This window comes from Erinaceus europaeus, chromosome 3 (assembly GCF_950295315.1).
Source record: "Erinaceus europaeus chromosome 3, mEriEur2.1, whole genome shotgun sequence".
NCBI classification, from domain to species: Eukaryota; Metazoa; Chordata; class Mammalia; order Eulipotyphla; family Erinaceidae; genus Erinaceus; species Erinaceus europaeus.
In genome coordinates this window covers 104,384,299-104,406,774 of record NC_080164.1, presented here as the reverse complement: position 1 = coordinate 104,406,774, position 22,476 = coordinate 104,384,299, and the positions used below count along the sequence as shown (strand labels likewise).

General features: G+C 37.5%; 1 protein-coding gene across 1 annotated transcript in view; it reads right to left on the bottom strand.

The window, feature by feature from the left end:
- The window catches only part of STPG2 (sperm tail PG-rich repeat containing 2), a 374,050-nt gene that overhangs the window by 183,683 nt on the left and 167,891 nt on the right, over positions 1 to 22,476 (bottom strand). The window contains exon 12 of the mRNA XM_060187713.1: positions 15,026 to 15,141. Coding sequence (XP_060043696.1) covers positions 15,026 to 15,141 — 116 coding nt within the window. The remainder of the gene's footprint in view (positions 1 to 15,025; positions 15,142 to 22,476) is intronic.

Sequence of the window (22,476 nt, the reverse complement as noted above, 5' to 3'; positions counted from 1 at the left end):
AAAAAAAAAAAAGCTGAGGGAGGGGAAAGCAGATTAACAGAAGCATAAAACAGAATTAGCCAGATAGAGGATGAGCTAGAGAACTCTAAGAAAGAGGTATAAGAGTTCAAAGAGAGATTGAGAGACACTGAAAAAAACAACAGATATATGGGGTGACCTCAAAAGAAGTAACATTTGTATAACTGGCCTACCAGAGGAAAAAAGAGAGGAAGGGTAAGTAAACCTTCTAGAGGAAATAATAGAAGAAAACTTTCACTCCTAAAAAGTAACAAAAAGGACATTAAGATCCAAGAGGCCCAGAGAGTTCAAAACAGAATCAATCCAGACCAGAAGACATCAAGAAACATAATAGTTACAATGAAAAGAAGTAAGGATAAAGAAAAGATCCTAAAGACTGCAAGAGATAAACAAAATGTCACATACAAGGGAATACCATTACGAATATCAGCAGACTTCTCCACTCAAACTCTAAAAGCCAGAAAAAGAATGGCAAGATATCTATTGAGCCCTCAGTGGAAAAGGGTTTCAACCAAGGGTAATGTATTCTGCTAGACATTCATTCAAACTAGATGGAGGGATCAAAACCTTCTCAGACAGACAACAGTTACAGGAGGCAAGCATCACCAAGCCTGCCCTGAAAGAGGTTCTAAAAGACCTCTTATAAACAAGAACATGACCATAATACTTGCCATATATCAGAACAAATAAAAAATTGTTAACTAATGGCACTGCAATACATTAAATCCATAATATCAATAAATGTCAATGGCTTAAACTCACCCATGAAAAGGTACAGAGTGGAACGATGGATCAGAAACACAACCCAACCATATGCTGCTTGCAAGAATCTCATCTGACCCAACAAGACAATACAGACCCAAGAAGACAAACACAGACTTAAAGTGAAAGGATGGAAAACTATCATACATACTAATGAACCACAAAAAAAAAAAGCAGGAATAGCCATTCTCATCTCTGAGAGAATAGACTTTAAATTAAATAAAGTAATAAAAGACAGGCACGGCCATTACATAATGACTAGAGGATCAATCAACCAAGAAGATTTAGCAATTATTAACATATATGCACCCAATGAGGAACCTTCTAAATACATGAAACAACTACTGAAAGAACTACAAAAATACATCAGTAGTAATACAATAATAGTGGGAGACCTCAACACCCGTCTCTCACACTTAGATAAACTAAGCAGAGAATCAACAAAGAAACAAGATAATTAAATGAAGAGATGGACAGACTAGACCTCCTGGACATTTTCAGAGTTCTTCACCCCAAAAAACTGGAATACACATTCTTGTCAAATCCACACAGCATATCCTCAAGGATAGACCACATGTTAGGCCACAAATATAGTATCAACAAATTCAAGAGCATTGAAATCATCCCATGTATCTTCTCAGACCAAGTGAAGTAAAGCTAACATTCAACAACAAACAGAAAATTACTAAAAGTAAAAAAAAAATTGGACACTCGACAACATGCTTCTTAAGAACAGCTGGGTCAGAGAGGCACTCAAGGAAGAAATCAAATGTTCCTGGAAACAAATGAAAATGGAGACACAAGCTATCAAAATATTTGGAACACAGCTAAAGTAGTATTGAGAGGAAAACTCATAGCCATATAATTGCACATTATAGAACATGAAAGAGCTCAAAGAAACAACCTTACTGCATGCCTTACAGACTTGGGGAAGAGGAACAAAGGCACCCTAAAGCAACCAGAAGGACAAAAATCACTAAAATTAGAGCAGAAAAAAACATAAAAAATAAGAGAACCATACAAAAGATCAATGAAGCCAAATGTTGGTTCTTTGAAAAATTAAACAAAATTGACAAACCCCTAGCCAGACTCACTAAAAACAAGGGGCGGGGGGAAGAAGACTCAAATAAATAGAATTATAAACAATAATAGAGGATATATCACAATTGACACCACAGAAATCCAGAAAATCACATGAACCTTCTATGAAGAACTATACATCACCAAGCTAGAGAATCTGCAAGAAACAGAAGAATTCCCAGAAACATATACCCTTCCAAAATTGAACCAAGAAGAACTAAAAAACCTAAATGCATGAATCATGATGAAATCAAAACAGTTATTAAAAATCTTCCCAACAACAAAAGTCTTGGACCAGATGGCTTTACAAATGAGTTCTACAAAACCTACAAGAAATAGTTAATACCTATACTTTTTAGCTCTTCCACAAGATCAAAGAAAGACAAACACTCTCTTCCCCTTTCTATGAAGCCAACATCACCTTGATACCAAATGCAGTTAGGGCATTAAAAAAAAGGGAAAACTACAGACAAATATATCACATGAACATAGATACCAAAATATTAAAGTAGATCCTGGCCAACCGGATACAGCAGTATATCAAAAAGATTTTTCAGCTCAACCAAGTGGAATATAACCCAGGAACACAAGGCTGTTCAACATACATAACATAAATAAATCAATCAATGTCATTCACCACATCAACAAAAGCAAAAGCTGAGAGCATTCATGCTCAGATAGGGGAGTAAACAGGGCTTTCCATTATTACCATTGCTCTTCAACATAGTATTGGAAGTTATTGCCATAGCAATCAAGCAAGAGAAAGAAATTAAAGAATACAGATAGGAAGGGAAGAAGTCAAGCTCTCACTGTTTGCAGATGATATGATAGTGTACATAGAAAAACCTAAAGAATCCAGCAGAAAACTAATGGAAGTTATATGGCAATATAGCAAGGTGTCAGACAACAAAATCAATTTACAAAAATCAGTGGCATTTCTTTATTGCAACACTAAATCCAAAGAACAGGGTAGCCAGAAATCACTCTCATTCACTGTTGCAGCAAAATCAATAAAATACCTAGGAAAAAAGCTGACCAAAGAAGTGAAAGACTAGTATACTGAAAACTATGAGTCACTACTCAAGGAAAAAGAAAATGATACCAAGAAATGGAAAGACATCCCATGCTCATGGATTGGAAGAATAAATATCATCAAAATGAATATTCTCCCCAAGCCATATACAAATTTAAGACGATACCCATTATAGTTCCAACAAGCTTCTTCAGGAGAATTAAAAAAAAAACTACAATTTATCTGTAACCAGAAAACACCTAGAATCACCAAAACAATCTTGAGGAACAGAAACATGAATGGAAGCATCAGACTCCCAATCTCAAACTATATTATAAAGCCATCATCATCAAATCAGCCAGGTCCTGGAAGAAAAATAGGCATACAGACCAATGGAACAGAATTGAAAGCCCAGAACTAAATCCCAACACCTATGAACATCTAATATTTGATAAATGGGCCAAAATATCAAATGGAAGAAAGAGGCTCACTTCAATAATTGGTGCTGGGAAAACTGGGTTGAAACATGAGAAGAATGGAACTGAACCACTTTATCTCACCAGAAACAAAAAACAACTCCAAGTGGATCAAGACCTGGATGTCATACCAGAAACTATCAAATACTTAGAGAAAAACACTGGTGGAACACTTTCCCATCTTAACCTCATGGACATCTTTGATGATACAAGCCCAATTGCAAGGAAGACTAATGCAGAAACAAACCAGTGGGACTATATAAAATTGAAAAGCTTCTGCATGGTCAAAGAAACTATCACACAAACAAAGAGACCTCTAAAAGAATGGGAGAAGATCTTTACATGCCATATATCAGACAAGAGACTAATCATCAAAATATGCAGAGCTCAGCAAACTCAGCAACAAAAAAGCAAATGATCCCATCCAAAAATTAGCAGAGGATATGAACAGAATACTCATTACAGAAGAGATGCAAAAGGCTAACAAACACATGAAAAATTGCTCCAGGTCACTGAATGTCAGAGAAATGCAAATAAAGACAACATTGATATACCATCTCACAGCTGTGGTATATATACACAATGGAATACTATGCAGCTATTAAGAACAATGAACCCACCTTCTCTGACCCATCTTGGATGGAGCTAGAAGGAATTATGTTCAATGAGCTAAATAAGAAAGACAAAGACGAGTATGGGGTGATCCCACTCATAAACAGAACTTGAGAAAGAACAGAGAGGGAAAATTAAAGTGGGATTTGACTGAATTTGGAGTAGGGCACCAAAGTAAAAACACTGGGTTGAGAGTGAGGGTGAGCATGGATGTTCAGCATTGTAGGAGTGTGGAGTGAGAATGGAACTGGACGCAGTCTTTTGGTGGTGGGAATGGTGTTTATGTACACTCCTATTAGTTTGTTGTCATATAAATCGCTATTTAATTAATATGAGAGGGGAAAATTGATTGAATGTCTCAAACTTTTTAATTCACAGACCATAGGCTGTGCCTTTGATATGCTCTCTTAAAAGCTTAGACCAGAAGTAGGGCACCAAAGTAAAAACCCTCTGGTGAGGGGGAGGGTGGACATGAGGCTTCCTTGGCCAGCGGGGGGGGGGGGGGGTGAGTGTGGGGGTGTGTGGGTGGGATAGGACATAATCTTTGGTGATGGGAATGGTGTTTATGTATGCACCTATTAAATTGTAGTCATATAAATCACTATTTAATTAATATAAGAGGGGGAAAAGTTGATTGTATGTCTAACAAAGAGACTTTCCAAAGTTAAAATTACCAAATAATGTGATGATAACAGTAACTATCCATTGTCTCCTTGAACCCTAAGACAGCAGGAACCTCACATTTCCACTATAGAGCCTAAACTTCCCCAGTCCTGGGACCCTAGGGTAGGGCCCACTTTCCCGTATGCTTCTCCCAATTCTTATTAAATAATATTGCATCCGCTGATTGCAACCTAATCAACAAAACGAGTGCCACCCCAGCATGCTTCACTTCAGACTGTGTCCAGAGACTTCAGGTGTGGAATGACAACCCCTCAGCTTCATCACTCAAGTGAGACCTTTCCTTTCATAGTATTCTCTAATTCCATCCCAGGTGGTTCACTTCCTAACAAAGTCCTAAAACCTAGATATAGACCACGTTTCAGGAGATATGTTCACACGTGTCCATAAACTAGGACAAATATATACCTGAAAGCAGTAAGTAGTATACTAGAGTACCCCCCCCCCAACACTTCCTCTCCACTATTACAACCTTTGGGTCCATGATTGCTCAGCAACTTGTTTGGCTTTGTATGTTAACTTTCTTTTCAGCCACCAGGTTCCAGATGCCATCAGGATGCCGGCCAGGCTTCCCTGGACTGAAGACCCCACCAATGCGTCCTGGAACTCCACTTCTCCAGAGACTCACCCTACTAGGGAAAGAAAGAGGCAGACTGGGAGTATGGATTGACCAGCCAACACCCATGTTCAGCGGGGAAGCAATTACAGAAGCCAGACCTCCCACCTTCTGCAACCCACAATGACCCTGGGTCCATACTCCCAGAAGGATAGAGAATGGGAAAGCTATCAGGGGAGGGGATGGGATATGGAGATCGGGTGGTGGGAATTGTGTGGAACTGTACTCCTCTTAGCCTATGGTTTTGTTAATGTCTCCTTTCTTAAATAAAAAAAAGAAATATTACAAATTGTGCTGTTATGTAAGTTTACACAGATATTTTGGGGTGGGTGTGTTTGACTTCTTAGGATATATACCCAGGAGAGGGAGCTGCTGAGTCATAGAGCAGACCTGTTTCTATCTTTGAGAGAATTCTATATACTGCTCTCCAGAGGGATTAGATCCATGTACATTCCCAGTAGCAGTGCAGGAGCATACCTTTGTCCCCACAACCTTCCAACATTTGTTGTTGATACCTTTTCTGATATATGATATTCTCACAGGAGTAAAGTGATATTTCACTGTGGTCTTGGTTTGCATTTCTCTGACAATAACTTAGAGCAGTTTTTCATGATTGTTTGGCCTTTCAGATCTCTTCTGTGGTGAATATTCTGTTCACATCATCTCCCCACTTTTCATTGGGGTCATTTTGCTGGTCTTGCTGCTGCTGCTGAGTTTGGTGAGTTCTTTGTATATTTTGGTTACTAGCATTTGGTCTAATGTATGACATGTAAAAATATTCTCCCATTCTGTAAGGAGTTTGGGTGGTCGTTTGTTTTGTTGTGTAGAAGCTTTTCAATTTGATGTAGCCCCATTGGCTTATTTTTTTTTCAGTCTTCCTTGCAATTGGATTAGTATCATTGAAGATGCCTACACAATTTAAATGGAAAATACTTCCACTAATATTTTCCTCTAAGTATTTGATTGTTTCTGGTCTAACATCCAAGCCCTTGATCTATTTGGAGGTTCCTTTTGTATGTGGTGAAATGTAGTGGCTCAGTTTCATTTTCTACATATTTCAACTCAATTTTCCCTACACCATTTGTTAGAGACTTTCCTTTCCCCCTTTTGGCTCCTTTGTAAAAAATTAGATGTCCATACAGCCTTGTGGGGTGTTGGTCTGCTTCTAATTCTGCTGCTAAGACCCCTTCTGTTTTGATCATCACGTTAGGTTCGCTTGCATTACTTAATGCTGTGGTCTATTTACATAATCACTGCTTTACCTGAGACCCGTCCTGCCTACAGGACATTGGATTAATCCCCACTAGTTAGATGCAAGCTTGATACTTCCGAGCTTGAGCATTTTTTCCTTCTCCCCACTCCCTATCCTACGTACTTCCTCTTCCGACCTGACACTTCCGCCTCAGGAGATATAAAGGACAGGATTTTCTAATGAATAGAGATTAGATTGATTGCACTGCATTCCTGCTCATCAATAAAGACTAAACTACATTCTCAGCTCAGCCATGAGTCCCTGGTCATCTGTCTCCTGCTCGAGAAGCTAGCTCAGCAGTGGGGGATGTCTACTATATGTCTACTATGTTCCACTGGTCAATGTATCTGTTTTAGTTCGATTACCAGGAAGTTTATATTACAATGGCCCTGTAATATAGTTTGAGATCTGGGAGTATGATGTCCCTAGCTCTGTTCTTTTTTGGTGATTCCAGGTGTTTCTGGATAAATATTTGTAACCTTTGTTTTCTCTCTATATATATTTTTTAAGTTGGATGGACCTTGATGGGGGTTGCATTAGATTTGTTGTGGCTTTGGGTGGAATATTCATTTCTTCTTCTAATTCTGAAAGTTGTTTAATTGGGTTGTTTACTTGAGCTTTTCCTTGTTCCCTAATGTGTGCTTGTTGGCTATTAATTTCCATCTTAGTAATGCTTTAGCTGTGTCTGAATATTTTGATAGTTCATGTCTTAATTCATATTGGATTCTAGGCACATTTTAATTTATTCCTTGATTTCCTCTTTATTCAATATTTTGATGGAGTCTGCAGTTTCACAGAGAGTTGCTTCAGTCTTTGTAAATCGTTCCTCTTCCTCCTCTTTGAACTGGTAGAGTAGACTAGCCATATCTTCTAGATTGGAAATTACGTCTTCTGAATGTGTGAGTCCACATCCTAAGCCTTCTACCTGGGTGTGGATTGCAGTTACTGTCTTTTACTCACTGGAGTTCTGTTTGAAATTTTTCTTTCATGCTTTCTAACTTCTTAGTGAGTTCTGTTTGAAGTTCTTCTTTCAAGCTTTGAAGATTCTTAGTGAACTCTGTTGTAAACTACTCTCCACAGTAAAATGTTCTTTCAATTATTGCTTAGATTCTTGCAGAATCCTCATAATGAGCTTTCTCTAGTCTGTCTCTGATAGGCTCCCTAAATCTGTAGTTCCTTATAGTTCCTCTGTTTCATTTATGTCTTGCCGATATGGCAAGGTTAGCTGTTTACTTCTGTTTCTCTACTTGTGCATTTATTGTGCGGATTATTGCTGGCCAGCAGGTGGTGCTACTGTGATCTCTAGGCTTCTCTTATTTGTGTGATCCAAGGTAGGTGGGATGGGGTTGGGGGAGGGGGGTTGGTTGCTTTGGGCTCTCTTGTGATCACAAATGCTCTGTTTTATGCTGTGTCCTTGCCCTAAATTCAGAAGGTTAAAAAAATCCTGAGTCTAATACTGAGAGGTTTTAAACCCCTTCTCTTTTCTTCTGGCACTAGGAATAACCTTCACTGGTTGCTGCTCTTAAAGCTAAATCACCAAAATGGCCCAGCTCAGAGCCATACCTCCCAGAGCTCTGATTTAACTATTTTTGTTTTTGAATCTGTGCCCCTTTTTGCTGCAACCCACTAGAGCACCTACTTGAGGCTGTAGATCTTTCACCTATAGATTAACAGTTCAGTTGGGTACCTTGTTGTATTTATGTTGTTTTCGAAGGAGAGATGATTAGATCCCAGTTATACCATGGCCACACTGCCCAAAAGTCTATTGTTAACTTTCTAAGAAACCTCTATACTGTTTTGCATAAGGCTACACCAGTGAGGGGGGTTGTATCACAAACAGTGAAACAGATCTACTGGTGTCTTACTCTCTTCCTATCTCCTCCTCCTTTCTCAATTTCTCTCTGTCCTATCCAATAAAATGGGTAAAATGTCACCAGGAGTGAGTGTGTTGCCACCCAATCACAGCAATGATGGTGGACACACACACAGTAAAGTAAACAAGGTAAAACTTGGATTGAATGAGATATATTGCACAAGAGCAAAGAACTATGGGTAGTCAGGGAAGAGAGGGATGGGAAGGAAGCTGAAGTCCTGGTCCATGATGGTGAAACAGGACCTAGGATGGGGTGAGAGTGTCCTGCAGACACCTATCACAAGGAGGTGAGAAACTATCCATGTATTAATAACTCTTCTGTAATACATTAATCCCAATAAAATGAATTTTAAAAAAAGAAATGGTAAAGAAAAACAACACTGTGAGCTAATATTTCTTACATATCTAATACCATCCTATTTATTTTTGTATTGGAGCAGTACTATAACTTGATAAAAAGTTTCCAAGGAAACTTCATCTTCTAGTGTCCGTTAAGAGTTTACATATATGTTTAACTTTTGCTTGGAACATGATCCCCTGTCCTGTGACAATAAAAACTTCCATAATGTGAGATTTCACATGTCAATCTTCCTGAAGATTTCTGGTCTCCAAGAACTCACTTAGGGATTTTTTTTTTCTACTCCATACAGTTTGGTATCATTCATATGGTCCAAGTACAATAACCAGATGGAGGAGCACATTGTGTGGTAATTAGGTGGTTGGTCTGTTTGCCCGGTTGTGAATAAACATTAAACTGCGATATCAGCTCAGCCTTGTGTCCCTGGTCATCTGTTACCCACCCGTGAAGCCAGCCCAGAGAAAACAACATAATGGCGCCCTGAACAGGGACAAGAATCTCGGCTCCACACACATGCAACAGACCAAAGAAGATCATGTAACTAAAGCCACAATGGCCTGCTTTTCTACTTATGAAGACACTTACAACGGCCTCTGCCCTTTCTTCAGGAGACTGTTTCTCTGTTTCTGGAACATTTTGCTCTGGGCCAAACTCTGGTTTCCGCCTGCCGCCCGCCCACAGAAGTCAGCTTGCTTCCGCGTGGCACAGGGCATTGGGCACGGGCTCCCTCCACGCTGCTTGGCCGCTGGGAGCAGGGCGGCAGACATGGTGGGAAGGCCCGCGCTTTCTGCACGGCAGGCCCACCCACCCTCCTGCTATGAAGTCTGGGTAGATCCCGGACCACCCGGAGACCACAGGCTCCCTGCCGGGACTGAGCCCCCTGGCTGAGATCCCCAGCTTGGCTCTGAAGGCAGAGGAGCTAAAATACGCAGAGATTCATGCAGTGATCTCAGCCCTGCAATTCCTGGAAGTGAAGCTGTGTGAGAAGCCACCACTGGACAATGCACCCCCTGAACAACTAAGACAGTGCAGATCTGGATTCATGTTTAAAATGACATACATTTGTAACAAAAGTTTTTCTCCTTGTGTATTGAAGACCATGTTTATGTGTGTGTTTGAAGTTTGGTAAACATTAACTTTAAGGTTAAAAATGTAAATTTAAGGCTACATACTTACCAGGCAAAGTTAAATGAAAAAGGTTTTCAATATAATTCTCATAAAGGTAAAATTAACTTACATTTAAAGTCTGAGGTAAAAATTAGTTAAAAATCAATATATTTTAATTAACATGGTCTAAAAAACCTGTACACACCTAGGGTGTGTCTCCATCTTATACGGGTGTAACAAAAGGTTAAATAAGATGTTATTGATATGTAAAGCTCTCAAATACCTTCTCAATTAGAAACGGTGGATTTCACAATGGTTATGCTAATGATTCTCATACATGAGGCTCTAGCAGTGGTTCTTTGCCTTACCACATTTTATTGTGCTTAGATTGGTTAGGAGCCTTAAAATGAAATGAAAAAGACCTTCCAAATTTATAAAGATACTTAAACCAATTATAATAATCGAGTTATTAATTGTGGTAAACTTCTAACCTGCTACAAGTTTTGTTTCATAGTAAGTGAATTTCAGCTGTCAAGTTCTTTACAGAAAAGCAGAATTCCAGCAGCTGACCTTCCTCATGCAACAATTCACCCCCCAGACAATTCTTCGGTGGACATCTGCTTTGAACTGGCACTTCTATCGGACTTACTGGTACACAACACTACCGTAGCTTTCCTTTATGCTGCTGGGTTTCTCAAAGACTGACTGCAGCCAGCTGTGGTGGGACTCTATAGGCCATACCCTCCCTCCCTGCTAGTTAATGCCCACAGAGGCAGGAAATACCTGTCGAGTCAAGAAAAGCCCACAGAGGCAGGAAAGGTCCTTTAGCTTGATAAAGCCTTGCCCACAGAGGCAAGAAACACCCCCCTCAGGCCTTCCCTTGGCAGCATACTGATTCTTGTTGCTCGCTTACTTGTTCCTCCATGTTTGTGCCAGTTTCTTTTTTGAAAATGCCTATATGATATAGATTTCTGTTCACCCCACACTCCTGATACTATGGTCAATTAGTTAAAAAGAAAAGGGGGAATTGTTGGTATGCTTCTGGTTCTGCTTCTGGGATCTCTTCTGTTACACTGGTTTGGTCTCACTCCCCCCACCTCCGGGAGATTCGGTTTAGCCCTTGGTAGTCTCATGCTTCTTCCTTCTCCCCGCCCCCTATCCTATATACTTCCTGGGTTCCGGATGCTGCTGCCAGAGGAGAGAGATGGAGGAGCACATTGTGTGGTAATTAGGTGGTTGGACTGTTTGCCCGCTTGTGAATAAAGATTAAACTGCGTTCTCAGCTCAGCCTTGTGTCCTTGGTCATCTGTTACCCACCCATGAAGCCAGCCCGGAGAAAACAACAAATTCCAACTCAAAAAACTTTTATTTTTGCCAGTATGCAACACATAAAAATGAATATCTCCATGTTTCATATCCTCTAAGTCTAGACCATATTTATGAACACTAAACTAAGATATCCATAAAATAGTAACAATAAACAAAAATTATTAACATAACTGCCAAGTATTAGAATACCATAGTTGTCGCTTACTTTGGTGATAACTTTGCAATAGATTTTTATTCTTATGCCTGTGTTATTATGTGATTAAAAGAATATTTACACTGTTTTATCTCACTACATTGAACCTATCTTTTCTCTACAACTGCAGCTTTAAATCTTCTTTTTTAATTTAAATCAGGATAGCTCTCTCTCTAAGGTAATGTTAAACCAATATAGAATAAATTAAGCATAGAGAATGAAACCATATCTGTTGAGATAACCATTCTTTTTGTAGAGGATATTTACATATGTTACAGTCCTCAATCTGTTATAACTAATGCTTTGGAACAAAAATAGACACTCTAAAGTCATAGAAAATATGTTTATAATGCTGTTGATATTATATCAGTGTTTTCTTCTTTTAGTACTGTTAAAATTATATATAGACATTTTTGTATTAATCAGGATAGACAGTAAAGTGACCCCCAGCTTTCTTATACAATATACACTAAGTCCTATGAAGATTTGGAAAGCATCTGACAATAATAACATCTTCATTTCTCATAACTTAAGGCAAACACAGACTCAGAAAAAGCATATTGGAGCTCACCTAAGAATGATATCTAGCATATATTCTGTCAGGCAGTTGTGAACCAAATAAAAAAAAAAGGGTTAAGCTGGAGTTATTTGATCACTACAGAAAATTTTTGTATGCTGCAGTGGGATTTCTAATTATGATTCTGTGGCAAATCTAATGATATTCCTTTCAATGTCTTTATGCTTTAGAAAAATTCCAATACTTCTTTCGTTAAATTATCAGCTGTCAATTTCGTTGCATTATCAGTGAATGTCACTACACAAATCAATGATAGCTGAACTTTAAAAAAAATATTATCTAAGTGAAAAAAGTTTAAAAAGAGAGAAGAGAACCTGAAAAGGATATAAACTGTAAGGTTCCAACGTTTTGGCAAAAGGAAAAAATTTATGGAGAAAAATAATATAAAGAATTAATGAGTTTAGTAAAATGGCAGGTTGGAAGTATTGTATACATTTCTAGACACAAGGAAAATCAAGAAAACAAATACATTTACAATTGCATGTGAAAAAAAAAGGCAAAAGCCTGGAAACAAACTTAGTAAAGGACACTGAAAGCTGAAAGATATTAAAAGAAATAGGAGACAGAATATAAGATACAAAAATGGAAGCCATTCCTCATCTATGAACTGAAAAAATTATGTCATTAAAATAAGTATCTCATTCCTTTGCTGTATCTTGAATGGAACTCAAAGGAGTTGTAACACATTTAACAAATGACATAAGTCACAAGGAGGACAAATACCTAAAAATACCTCACTCAAAGGTAGAACTTTAAAAAGGGAGAAGGGGAGTTGGGCAGTAGTGCAGCGGGGTTAAGCACAAGTGGTGCAAAGCTCAATGATTGGCTTAAGGATCCTGGTTGAGCCCTGGGCTCCTCACCTGTAGGGGAGTTGCTTCACAAGTGGTGAAGCAGGTCTGCAGGTATCTATCTTTCTCTCCCCCTCTCTGTCTTCCACTCCTCTCTCCATTTCTCTCTGTCCTATCTAACAACAGGGACATCAATAACAACAATAATAACTACAACAACAATAAAAACAAAAGGGAAAATAAATAAATAAAAAAAATTTTAAAGGAGAAAATATAGGTTTCAAACTTAGACTACTGCATCAAACTAAAGACTTTGAAGGGGGGTGCAGAAGGGATGGTATGAGCCCAGTGCATGATGGTGGAGCAAGATTGAAGTTGGTGGTGGGGTGGCCTGCAATCACTAACACAGTGAAGTTAGAAACTGTACTTGTGTGTCAACAACTGACTAATAAGTGATTATCTCCACCAATAAAGTGATTTGAAAACAATTTATCAGTTCTTTGCAAGCAAGTGCTATGTCATTTCTTTTTGTACCCCCACCCAGAACTATAATTGTGCTTGGCACAAAATAGTTTCTCAATAAATATTCTATTAATAAGTGAACAGGGAGTCGGGTGTAGCGCAGCGGGTTAAGCGCAGGTGGCGCAAAGCACAAGGACCTGCATAAGGATCCCGGTTCGAACCCCGGCTCCCCACCTGCAGGGGAGTCGCTTCACAGGTGAAGCAGGTCTGCAGGTGTCTATCTTTCTCTCCCCCTCTCTGTCTTCCCCTCCTCTCTCCGTTTCTCTCTGTCCTATCCAACAACGACGACAACAGTAATAATAACTACAATAATAAAACAAGGGCAACAAAAGGGAATAAAAAAATAAAATAAAAAATATTTTAAAAAATAAGTGAACAAATGGAAGAGTATAGGAAACAAAAAGTCATTGTGCATAAAGTAATTTACAAATTCAATATATACTTTTCATTAAACTAATGATATTCTTTAAGCAAACATAAGAAACAATTCTACAATTTTGATGGAGATATAGATAATAAATTGCCAAAACAACCCTAAGAGAAAATAAAAAATAGTAAGACCCCTTGATCTTGATTTCAAACTACGACTCAAAGCAGTAGTAATTAAAACAGTATAATACTGAAATAGGACAAGCACAATGCATAATGAAGTATAAAATCTAGAAATAAAGTCAAAATATATAGAAATCAAATATATTACAAAGGAGCCAAAATCAAGCAATGGATAAGAGAAAATCTTTAAAAACAGTATTTCGAAAATTGGACAGATATGTGCAAATAAGCTATTTCATTGATTAAAACTAGGTAGTCACTTAACATCATATACAAAATTAAACCAAAATTATTTGAATATTGAGCAACAAACTTTAGTGGACATATAATATATTTAACTCCATTGTCAAAGGAAACTAGAGTAAAGATTAAGAAAGGAATAGGGCTATAAAAAATTTAAGTTTTTTTCCAAATCAAAACAAACAATTTCAATTCATAACTGCTCTAGTGTTAAATGACCTATTTCTATTATTCACCAACAGTCTACATGTTAGTCCACAGGTGATGAGGAAAAATAAATATGGAAAAGCCATAAGACCCACCAATTTCACTCCTAGGCAATTACTCCAAGTACATGACACACTAATTTGAAATGATAGATTCATACCTGTGCTTATTGTAGAACTATTCACAATAAACAAAGCATGTAATTAGCCTGAATGTCCATGAAGAATGGACTGCATAAAGAACCTGTGAGGTGTGTACTCAATGGAATACTACTGTGCTATTAAAATAAAATGAATTTGGGTCTTATTGGCATAAAATGGATTGTACTTGAGGAAATTTGCTAAATAAAATTTGCAAGGAAGTGAAATAGTTGGTTCCTTTTACATGTGTAATACAACAAAGTAAATGAATTAGGGGAAATGACAAAAGTAACATCCATTAAATATGGTGGTTATTGGAATGAACAAAGAATGCAGGTTAGGAATAACAGGGAGAGGGTCTTTTGATGAGATGACATGGAACCTTTGGTTATAGTTGGGTTAGTCTTATAAATACACAGAGTTGTAAAACCTCAACCCTGAAATTTTGTCATATTAGAAGTCAATGTTAAATTAATAAAAAGGAGAAGATAGGACCTTTCTTAGACAAAATATAGTTTGATTGGTTAGAAATATGAATAAAATATATGAAAATAATTTTAATGAAAGCATTTTTTTGCTTTTTGGAAATTATTCTATTCTCATTGATGAAAATAAATATCATTTACAAACCTCATATGTAGCTGGACCAGGAGTGCTTTCTATGGGTTCCTTAAAACGTCTTGATGCTTTAAAAAGTAAGGGAATAGAGCAAGTTTTCCATAAAACAGGACTATATGTTGCAGGTCCTAAGAGAAAATAAATGTAGAAAAAGTACAGTATGTAACTATTGTTAGTAAATAAATATAAATCCTGCATTCTTTTCCTAGTTTAGGGCTTTAAAATTTATGATACTCACAACATAGTAACATTTTTATTCAAAATTTACATCTAATACATTAGTTTTCGAAAACTAAAACGTCAAAGTCTACACCATAAGAAGTATATATCCAAGTATTTTATTTCATATTCAGTCACATTTAAAATAACAGTGGTATATTAAAATAGATATATTTAAAAATCTATTTGTCAACTGTATAGTCTTCAAAATAATGTAATTTTGAGATAGTCATTTGAGAGGTAGTTAGGTTCCAAAGGTGATAGATTTATCATGAAGTTAATTTCCTTATAAGAAGAATGAAAATTAAAAGAGAGAAAAGAAAATGTGCCCCCCCTTCACTCTCTTAGAATACAGCAAGACAGACATCTGTGAAACAGGAAGTTCTTCATAAGAATTAAATTAGATGGGTGGGGAGATACCACAGTAGCTACTTAAAAAGTCTTTCATGGGAGTGGGCGGTAGCGCAGCAGGCTAATCACAGGTGGCACAAAGCGCAAGGACCAGCGTTAAGTATTCCAGTTCAAGCCCCAGGCTCCCCACCTATAGAGGAGTTGCTTTGTAAGCGGTGAAGCAGGTCTGCAGGTCTTTCTCTCCCCCTCTCTGTTTTCCCATCCTCTCTCCATTTCTCTCTGTCCTATCCAACAATGACAACATCAACAACAACAACAATAATAACTATAACAATGAAACAACAAGGGCAACAAAAGGGAATAAATAAATAAATAAAAAGTCTTTCATGCCTCAGGCACCGAATGTCTGAGGTTTGATCCCATCATCACCATAAGCAATAACTGAGAAGCTAAGGTGGTGGTGGTGGTAGTGGTAGTAATAAATTACCAGTACCTTAGAGCTTGCATTTCTCAGATTTAAGAACTGTGAAATATAGTTATCTTTCTTTTTTTTTTTTTTTAGTGGTTCACAATATAACTGTTGATCTAGGGACACATCAAGACCCCATGACCCTTTTCACTTCCAAACTAGGGTCTTTTGCTTTGATGCAGTACACACAGCCCAGTCCAAGGTTCACTTTGTTTTCCTTTTTTGCTTGTTTCTTAAATTCCACTTATAAGTGAGATTATCTGGTATTTGTTCTTTTTTATTATTTATTTGAAAATTTGGAGTGTGAAAGAGAAAAGACTGAGTAAAAATTAAAATAAATCACATCAATATCACCAGCCATCTTGAATTAGCGTTTTATTGTAATATTCCATTTGAGTCAAATAGCCAATGCATTACTTCTTCAGAGGGCTATTTTTAAAATATTTTATTTATTATTTTTAAATGAGAGAGATATAAAGAGAAAGATATATAGAGAGAAAGACCAGAGTGCTGTTTAGCTCTGGTTAATGGTAACGGTGGGAGTTGAACCTGGAACCTAAGAGCCTCAGGAATGAAAGTCTTTTGCTCAATTGTTATGCTGTCTCCACAGTACACTTCAGAGGATTTTCATACTTTGTTGTCATGAGGTGTTTTGCTTACATCCATCAGATATTAAACAAACCCTATTAGGTGAGTCATTAAATAGATCAGGGAGTATCTTGCTAATTTTTAATAAACATAAATCTATAGTATACCACACATACCTCAAAGATGCCACACATCCCATTCTAGGCCACGGAAATAACAAATGACACAATAAATCAAATTACATTAACTGCTAATTGTCAAGGCTTCCACACAATGCCACTTTCTAAACCTACTGTAAACAACAATTTTTAAAAATCGAAGATTAAATGCTATTTATCTGGAAGACCAATAGCAAAAACCCAATCTTTGAACGAAGGCTGCCTCTCTGTGGCAGCATGTAGTCTTATTTTTCACTGAAGAGCAATTTTCTCTCCCATTCTTTAAAAATGATAGTAAAGATCTGAATAATATTTTAAAATACAGTATATTCTTTACAAAAAAAATTTCATCACTCTTTGCAGATCAGACTTTTGATTTTGTGCTTGTAAATGTCCTTGAACTCTGAGATACAGCCTGACTCACAAACAAGAAGCACCAGTAATAAGATATAAAAGCAACTTTTTCTACTAGCACCTGAGTCAGGTCAAATAGAACAGCTATAATAAAATAATAGCATCTGTTGTCCTTGTTTTTCTTTTCTTTTTTTTTTTTTTAGCTGAAATCACTATTTCCTTAATATGTATTCTGCTGGCCAAAAAAGACAATCTCACTACCAGAAAGTAGTGGTTCTTTAATTTCTAAAAGAATTCCCTTTATCACGAATTTCTATTTTTTTAACATTTTATTTTAATAAGAGATAGAACAATCAGAGACAGAGATATAGAGGCATCAGAACCTTGGCTTATGTTAAATATTTTATCTATTGTTTTTAATGAGAGAGATACAGAAAAAAGGAAAGGAGAGTCAGGTAGCGCAGTGGGTTAAACGCACATGCACAAAGTGCAAGGACAGGCATCAGGATCCCGGTTCAAGCCCCTGGCTCCCTACCTGCAGAGGAGTCTCTTCATAAGTGGTGAAGCAGGTCTGTAGGTGTCTCACTCTCTGTCTTCCCCTCCTATCTCCATTTCTCTCTGCCCTAGCCAACAACAATGACATCAATAACAGCAACAATAATAACTACAACAACAATGAAAAACAAGGGCAACAAAAGGGAAAATAAATAAATATTTAAAAAAATATAAAAAATAAAGAAGGAAAGATCCTGAGAGAGAGGGAAAGACTAGAGCACTGGCTTATGGATTGAAGCTGGGAACCCAGAACTTCAAGCTTGACCTTTTTACATAAGCACTATTATATTTCCTCAGCCCCATATCACAACATTCTTAATCACTATAAAAAAATCATATCATGGAAGAAAGAAAGATGAATACTGTATTATATCACACATAGGTGGAATTTAAGAATCAAAGAAAAGGAAAGTACCTGGTAACTAGCCTATTACAACAGATGGAAGGATTATAAAAGAGGGAGTCAAGAAAAGCTGAGAGGACTTTGAGGACCCAGAGCACAAATGCAGAAGATGTCAAGTGGTCATAGGTTTGGTGCACAAATAGCTCTCACAGAAAGATAAGATAATGTACTCCTAACACCCACACTTGTGGACAAGGGGGCCCAAGCTATTAAATGGAGAAAGGAGAGTTTCTTCAACAAATAGTGTTGAGAAATTATATTGAAAAGTACAGAAAAATGAAATTGAACCACTACATTTCATCACACACAAAAGGAAACACCAAATTAATCAAGGAATTATATATGTTAAGACTAGAAACTATCAAATACTTAGAGGAAATATTGGCAGGATTCTTTCCCATCTAAATTTTATTATTTTTTAAGATTTTATTTCTTTATCAATAAGAAATGAGGAAAGAACGAACCAAACATCACTCTGGTACATGTGCTTCTGGGAATTGAACTCAGATGCTTGAGAGTCCAATCCTTTATGCACTGCACCATCTCCCAGACCACCATCTAAATTTTATAGGCATCTTCAATATTACAAATCCAATTGCAAGGAAAATTAAAACAAAAAGTAAGCTAATGTGACTACATCAAATGAAAAAGCTTCTGCACAGCTAATGAAACCACCATCCAAACAAAGAGATTCCTTACAACATGGGAGAAGTTATTTATATACCATACATCAGACAAGAGGCTAATGACAAAAAATATATGAAGAGTTTACCAAACTCAGCAACAACAAAATTACCCCATCCAATGGAGGGGAGAGGATAAGGACAAAATATTCACCAAAAGAGATTCAAGAGGTCAACAGACATGAAAAATTGCTCCAAATCATTGTCAGAGAAATGCAAATTAAGACAATGAAATACCATTTCAATCCTGTGAGAATGTTATGCATCAGAAAGAATAGCAACAACAAATGGTGGAGAGTGTGTGAGGTCAAAGAAATCATCCTGAACTGCTGGTGGAAATGTAAATGTCTAACCCCTGTGGAGAGCAGTCTGGAAAACTAATTCTCAGAAGTCTAGAAACGGACCTAGCTTGCAATTTATAGTGGAATACTACTCAGCTATTAAAATGATTAATTCACTTTGTCGCTTCATCTTGGATGGAGTTTGAAGGAATCATGTTAAGTAAAATAAGCCAGAAAGATAAGAATGAATATAAGCTGATCTCACTAATGGACAGAAGTTGAAAAATAAGAATAGAAATGGAAGCACAATGCAGAACTTGGACTGGGTTTGGTGTATTGCACCAAAGTAAAGGACTCAGTGAGTGTGTGTGTGTGTGGGGGGGGGGAGTGTCTTTCAGATCCTGGGGCACAATAGTGGAAGAGAACCTAGGCTTGGGTGAGTTTTGCAGAAAGCTGAGATATTTTATATACGTATTAATGAGTGTATATACTGTAAACCATTAATTCTTCAATAAAGAGAAGCAGGGAAAAAGTCCTCCTCTGACACAGTACTATAAATCATCATCCCCCCCCAATAAGTTTCTAAAAAGCTATGAGTATGTTTTAAAATGTTATAAACACTAAGTTTGGCACACATTGATACCTTCTACTCACTTGCAAGTATAATATTGCTAAGAAAGCAATACAACAAACATTTGAAAGTCAAGAAGTATCAAGTTGATGTTATTAAAATAAATTTAGTTCATTGCTTTTTCTTCACTAACAACCACTGTTAGCAATGAAAGCATGCTCAAAAAAGTGTTTTTATGGGAGTGGGGAAATGATTTACCCAGTAAAACATAGGCTTTATTTTGGCTGAGGTCTGGATTGAAGTCCTCAACCAATGGGAGCACCATGGAAGAAAAAAGTTTTATAGTCAGTGGAGCAATTCTGTGGTTTCTTCTTCCTTTTTCCTTCTTCTTTCTCCTTTCTTCTTCCTTCTCCTTCTCCTACTCATACTTCCTCATTCTAATTCTTTCTCTCTCTGCTCTCATCTGTCTCTCACCCTTATCTGGATATAAAATGTCCTCTGGAATGAGTCAACTCATAAGGTCATGAAGGCAGGCAGGCAGGCAGGAAGGAAGATATGTAGGTAGAAAGGTTGAAGGAAAAAGGTTTCCATAAAACATTTAGAATATACTATTCTTAGTTGAAAGCCATTTTCATTGAGTGTTCGATAAATATCACACTATTCTCTTCTGGCTTTCAGAGTTTGTGTGGAGAAGTCTGCTGATAGTCTTTTTTTTTTTTTTTGCCTCCAGGGTCATTATCGGGGCTCCGTGCCTGCTGTTGGTATGCTTCTAATTCTGCTTCTAAGACCTTCTGTTTTGATCATCACGTTAGGTTCGCTTGCATTGATTAATGCTGTGGTCTATTTACATAATCACAGCTTTACCTGAGACCCACCCTGCCTACAGGGCATTGGTTTAATCCCCACTGGTTAGATGCAACCTTGATACTTCTGAGTGCACATGCTTTTTCCTTCTCCCCACCCCCTATCCTACATACTTCCTCTTCTTTCCTCTTCTGACCTGACACTTCCACCTCAGGAGATATAAAGGACAGGATTTTCTAATGAACAGAGATTAGATTTATTGCACTGCATTCCTGCTCAATAAAGATTGAACTGCATTCCCATCTCAGCCATGAGTCCCTGGTCATCTGTCTCCTACCTGAGAAGCTAGGCTGGCATATTGGTGCAAGAACAGAGACCGGCAGCCTGCACCACAAATGCACTACTCCTGGAAACCATTTTTTCCCTTTTGTTACTCTGGTTGTTTTACCATTGTTGTGGTTATTATTGCTGTTGTTATTGATGTCGTTATTGTTGGATAGGACAGAGAGAAATGGAGAGAGGAGGGGAAGACAGGGGAAAGACAGACATCTGCAGACCTGCTTCACCGCCTGTAAAGTGACTCTCCTGCAGGTGGGGAGCCAGTGGCTTGAACTAGGATCCTTCTGCCAGTCCTTATGCTTTGCACCATGTGGCTTAACCCACTGCGCTACCACCTGATCCCCTGCTAATAGTCTTATGGATTTTCCTCTGTATGTGACTATTTGTCACAAAGACTTGCAGCTCCCAGTATCCTTTCTTTATCCTTATTCTTTCCATTGTAACTATGATGTGTCTTAGTGTCTTCAAGTCTGGGTTGATTCTGTTTTGGGACTCTCTAGGCCTCTTGAACCTTAATGTCCTTCCTGTTGTTTAGGGTTGGGAAGTTTTCTTCTATTATTTCTGCTAGGGAGTTTTCTTCCCATTCTTCCTCTTGTAGGTCAATAATGCATATGTTACTTCTTTTGAGGTCATCCCATATGTTTCTGTTGTTTTCAGTGTCTCACAGCCTTTTTTTTTTTAGCTCTTTTACTTTTTTCTTAGTTTCTCTAATTCATCATTGGTCTGGCTAATTCTTTTTTCTGCTTATGTTATTCTGCTCTCCCTTCCCTCAACTTCCTTCTTCTGTGCAGTGTTAGTTGTTTTTTTTTTTACCTTGTTTAGTTACAGTGTTTGTTATGCTAGCTGGCCTCTTAATTCATCTATTTCAGCTTTCATTTCTCTGATTACCTCAAGATAGTTCACATTTTTCTTCAGTCTCATTTGTAATTTCCCTATTTTTTATAGTATTTCCCTCAAAAGCTTTCCTCACTCCTGTGATTAATGCTTCAATTAATGTTGGAATGCTTTCTTCATATCAAAAGTAGGGAAATAACAAATGATACTCTGAAAGAGCAACAGCTATAGCCACTCCTGAGACAGACCACAGGTGGCTGGAATTAATTATCTAGGAACCAACAGACTATTGGTCACCCCATACCATATCTGAACAGCAATATCCAGGACACAAACTACAAAAAGACACCAAAAATAATGGTCAAATAAAAAAAAATTTTCTCTACAACAAAGAACCAGAACAGGAACCCTGAAAAAGAACTCCAATCAAGCCAGAAGTAAATATTATATTGTTGTTGGTTCCTTGATAATTAAAGCCAGTCACTCTGTGGTCTGTCTCACGAGTGGCTATAGCTGTTGTTCTAATGTGATACCACTGCCACTGTCTATGGAAGATGAGATGAAGTGCCTCCTGTGTTCAAATTGAAGTGGGGGATATATTACTAAAGCAGCTACCAAAAAAAAAGGCAAAGTGAAACCAAATAAAATTCTTCCCACTAATTAGAATGCAACCAAACACCAATAAAAACATCAAAATCAAAGACTGATCAAATCACAAAGGCCAGGGAGGAAAAAAAATCACCGAACAAACAACCAGCAAATCAAAATAAGCCAATCAACCAAAGAACCCCCCCCAAACAAAGCAAAAACAATTACAAATATCAACTATCTAACATAAACTTAAGATATGGGGG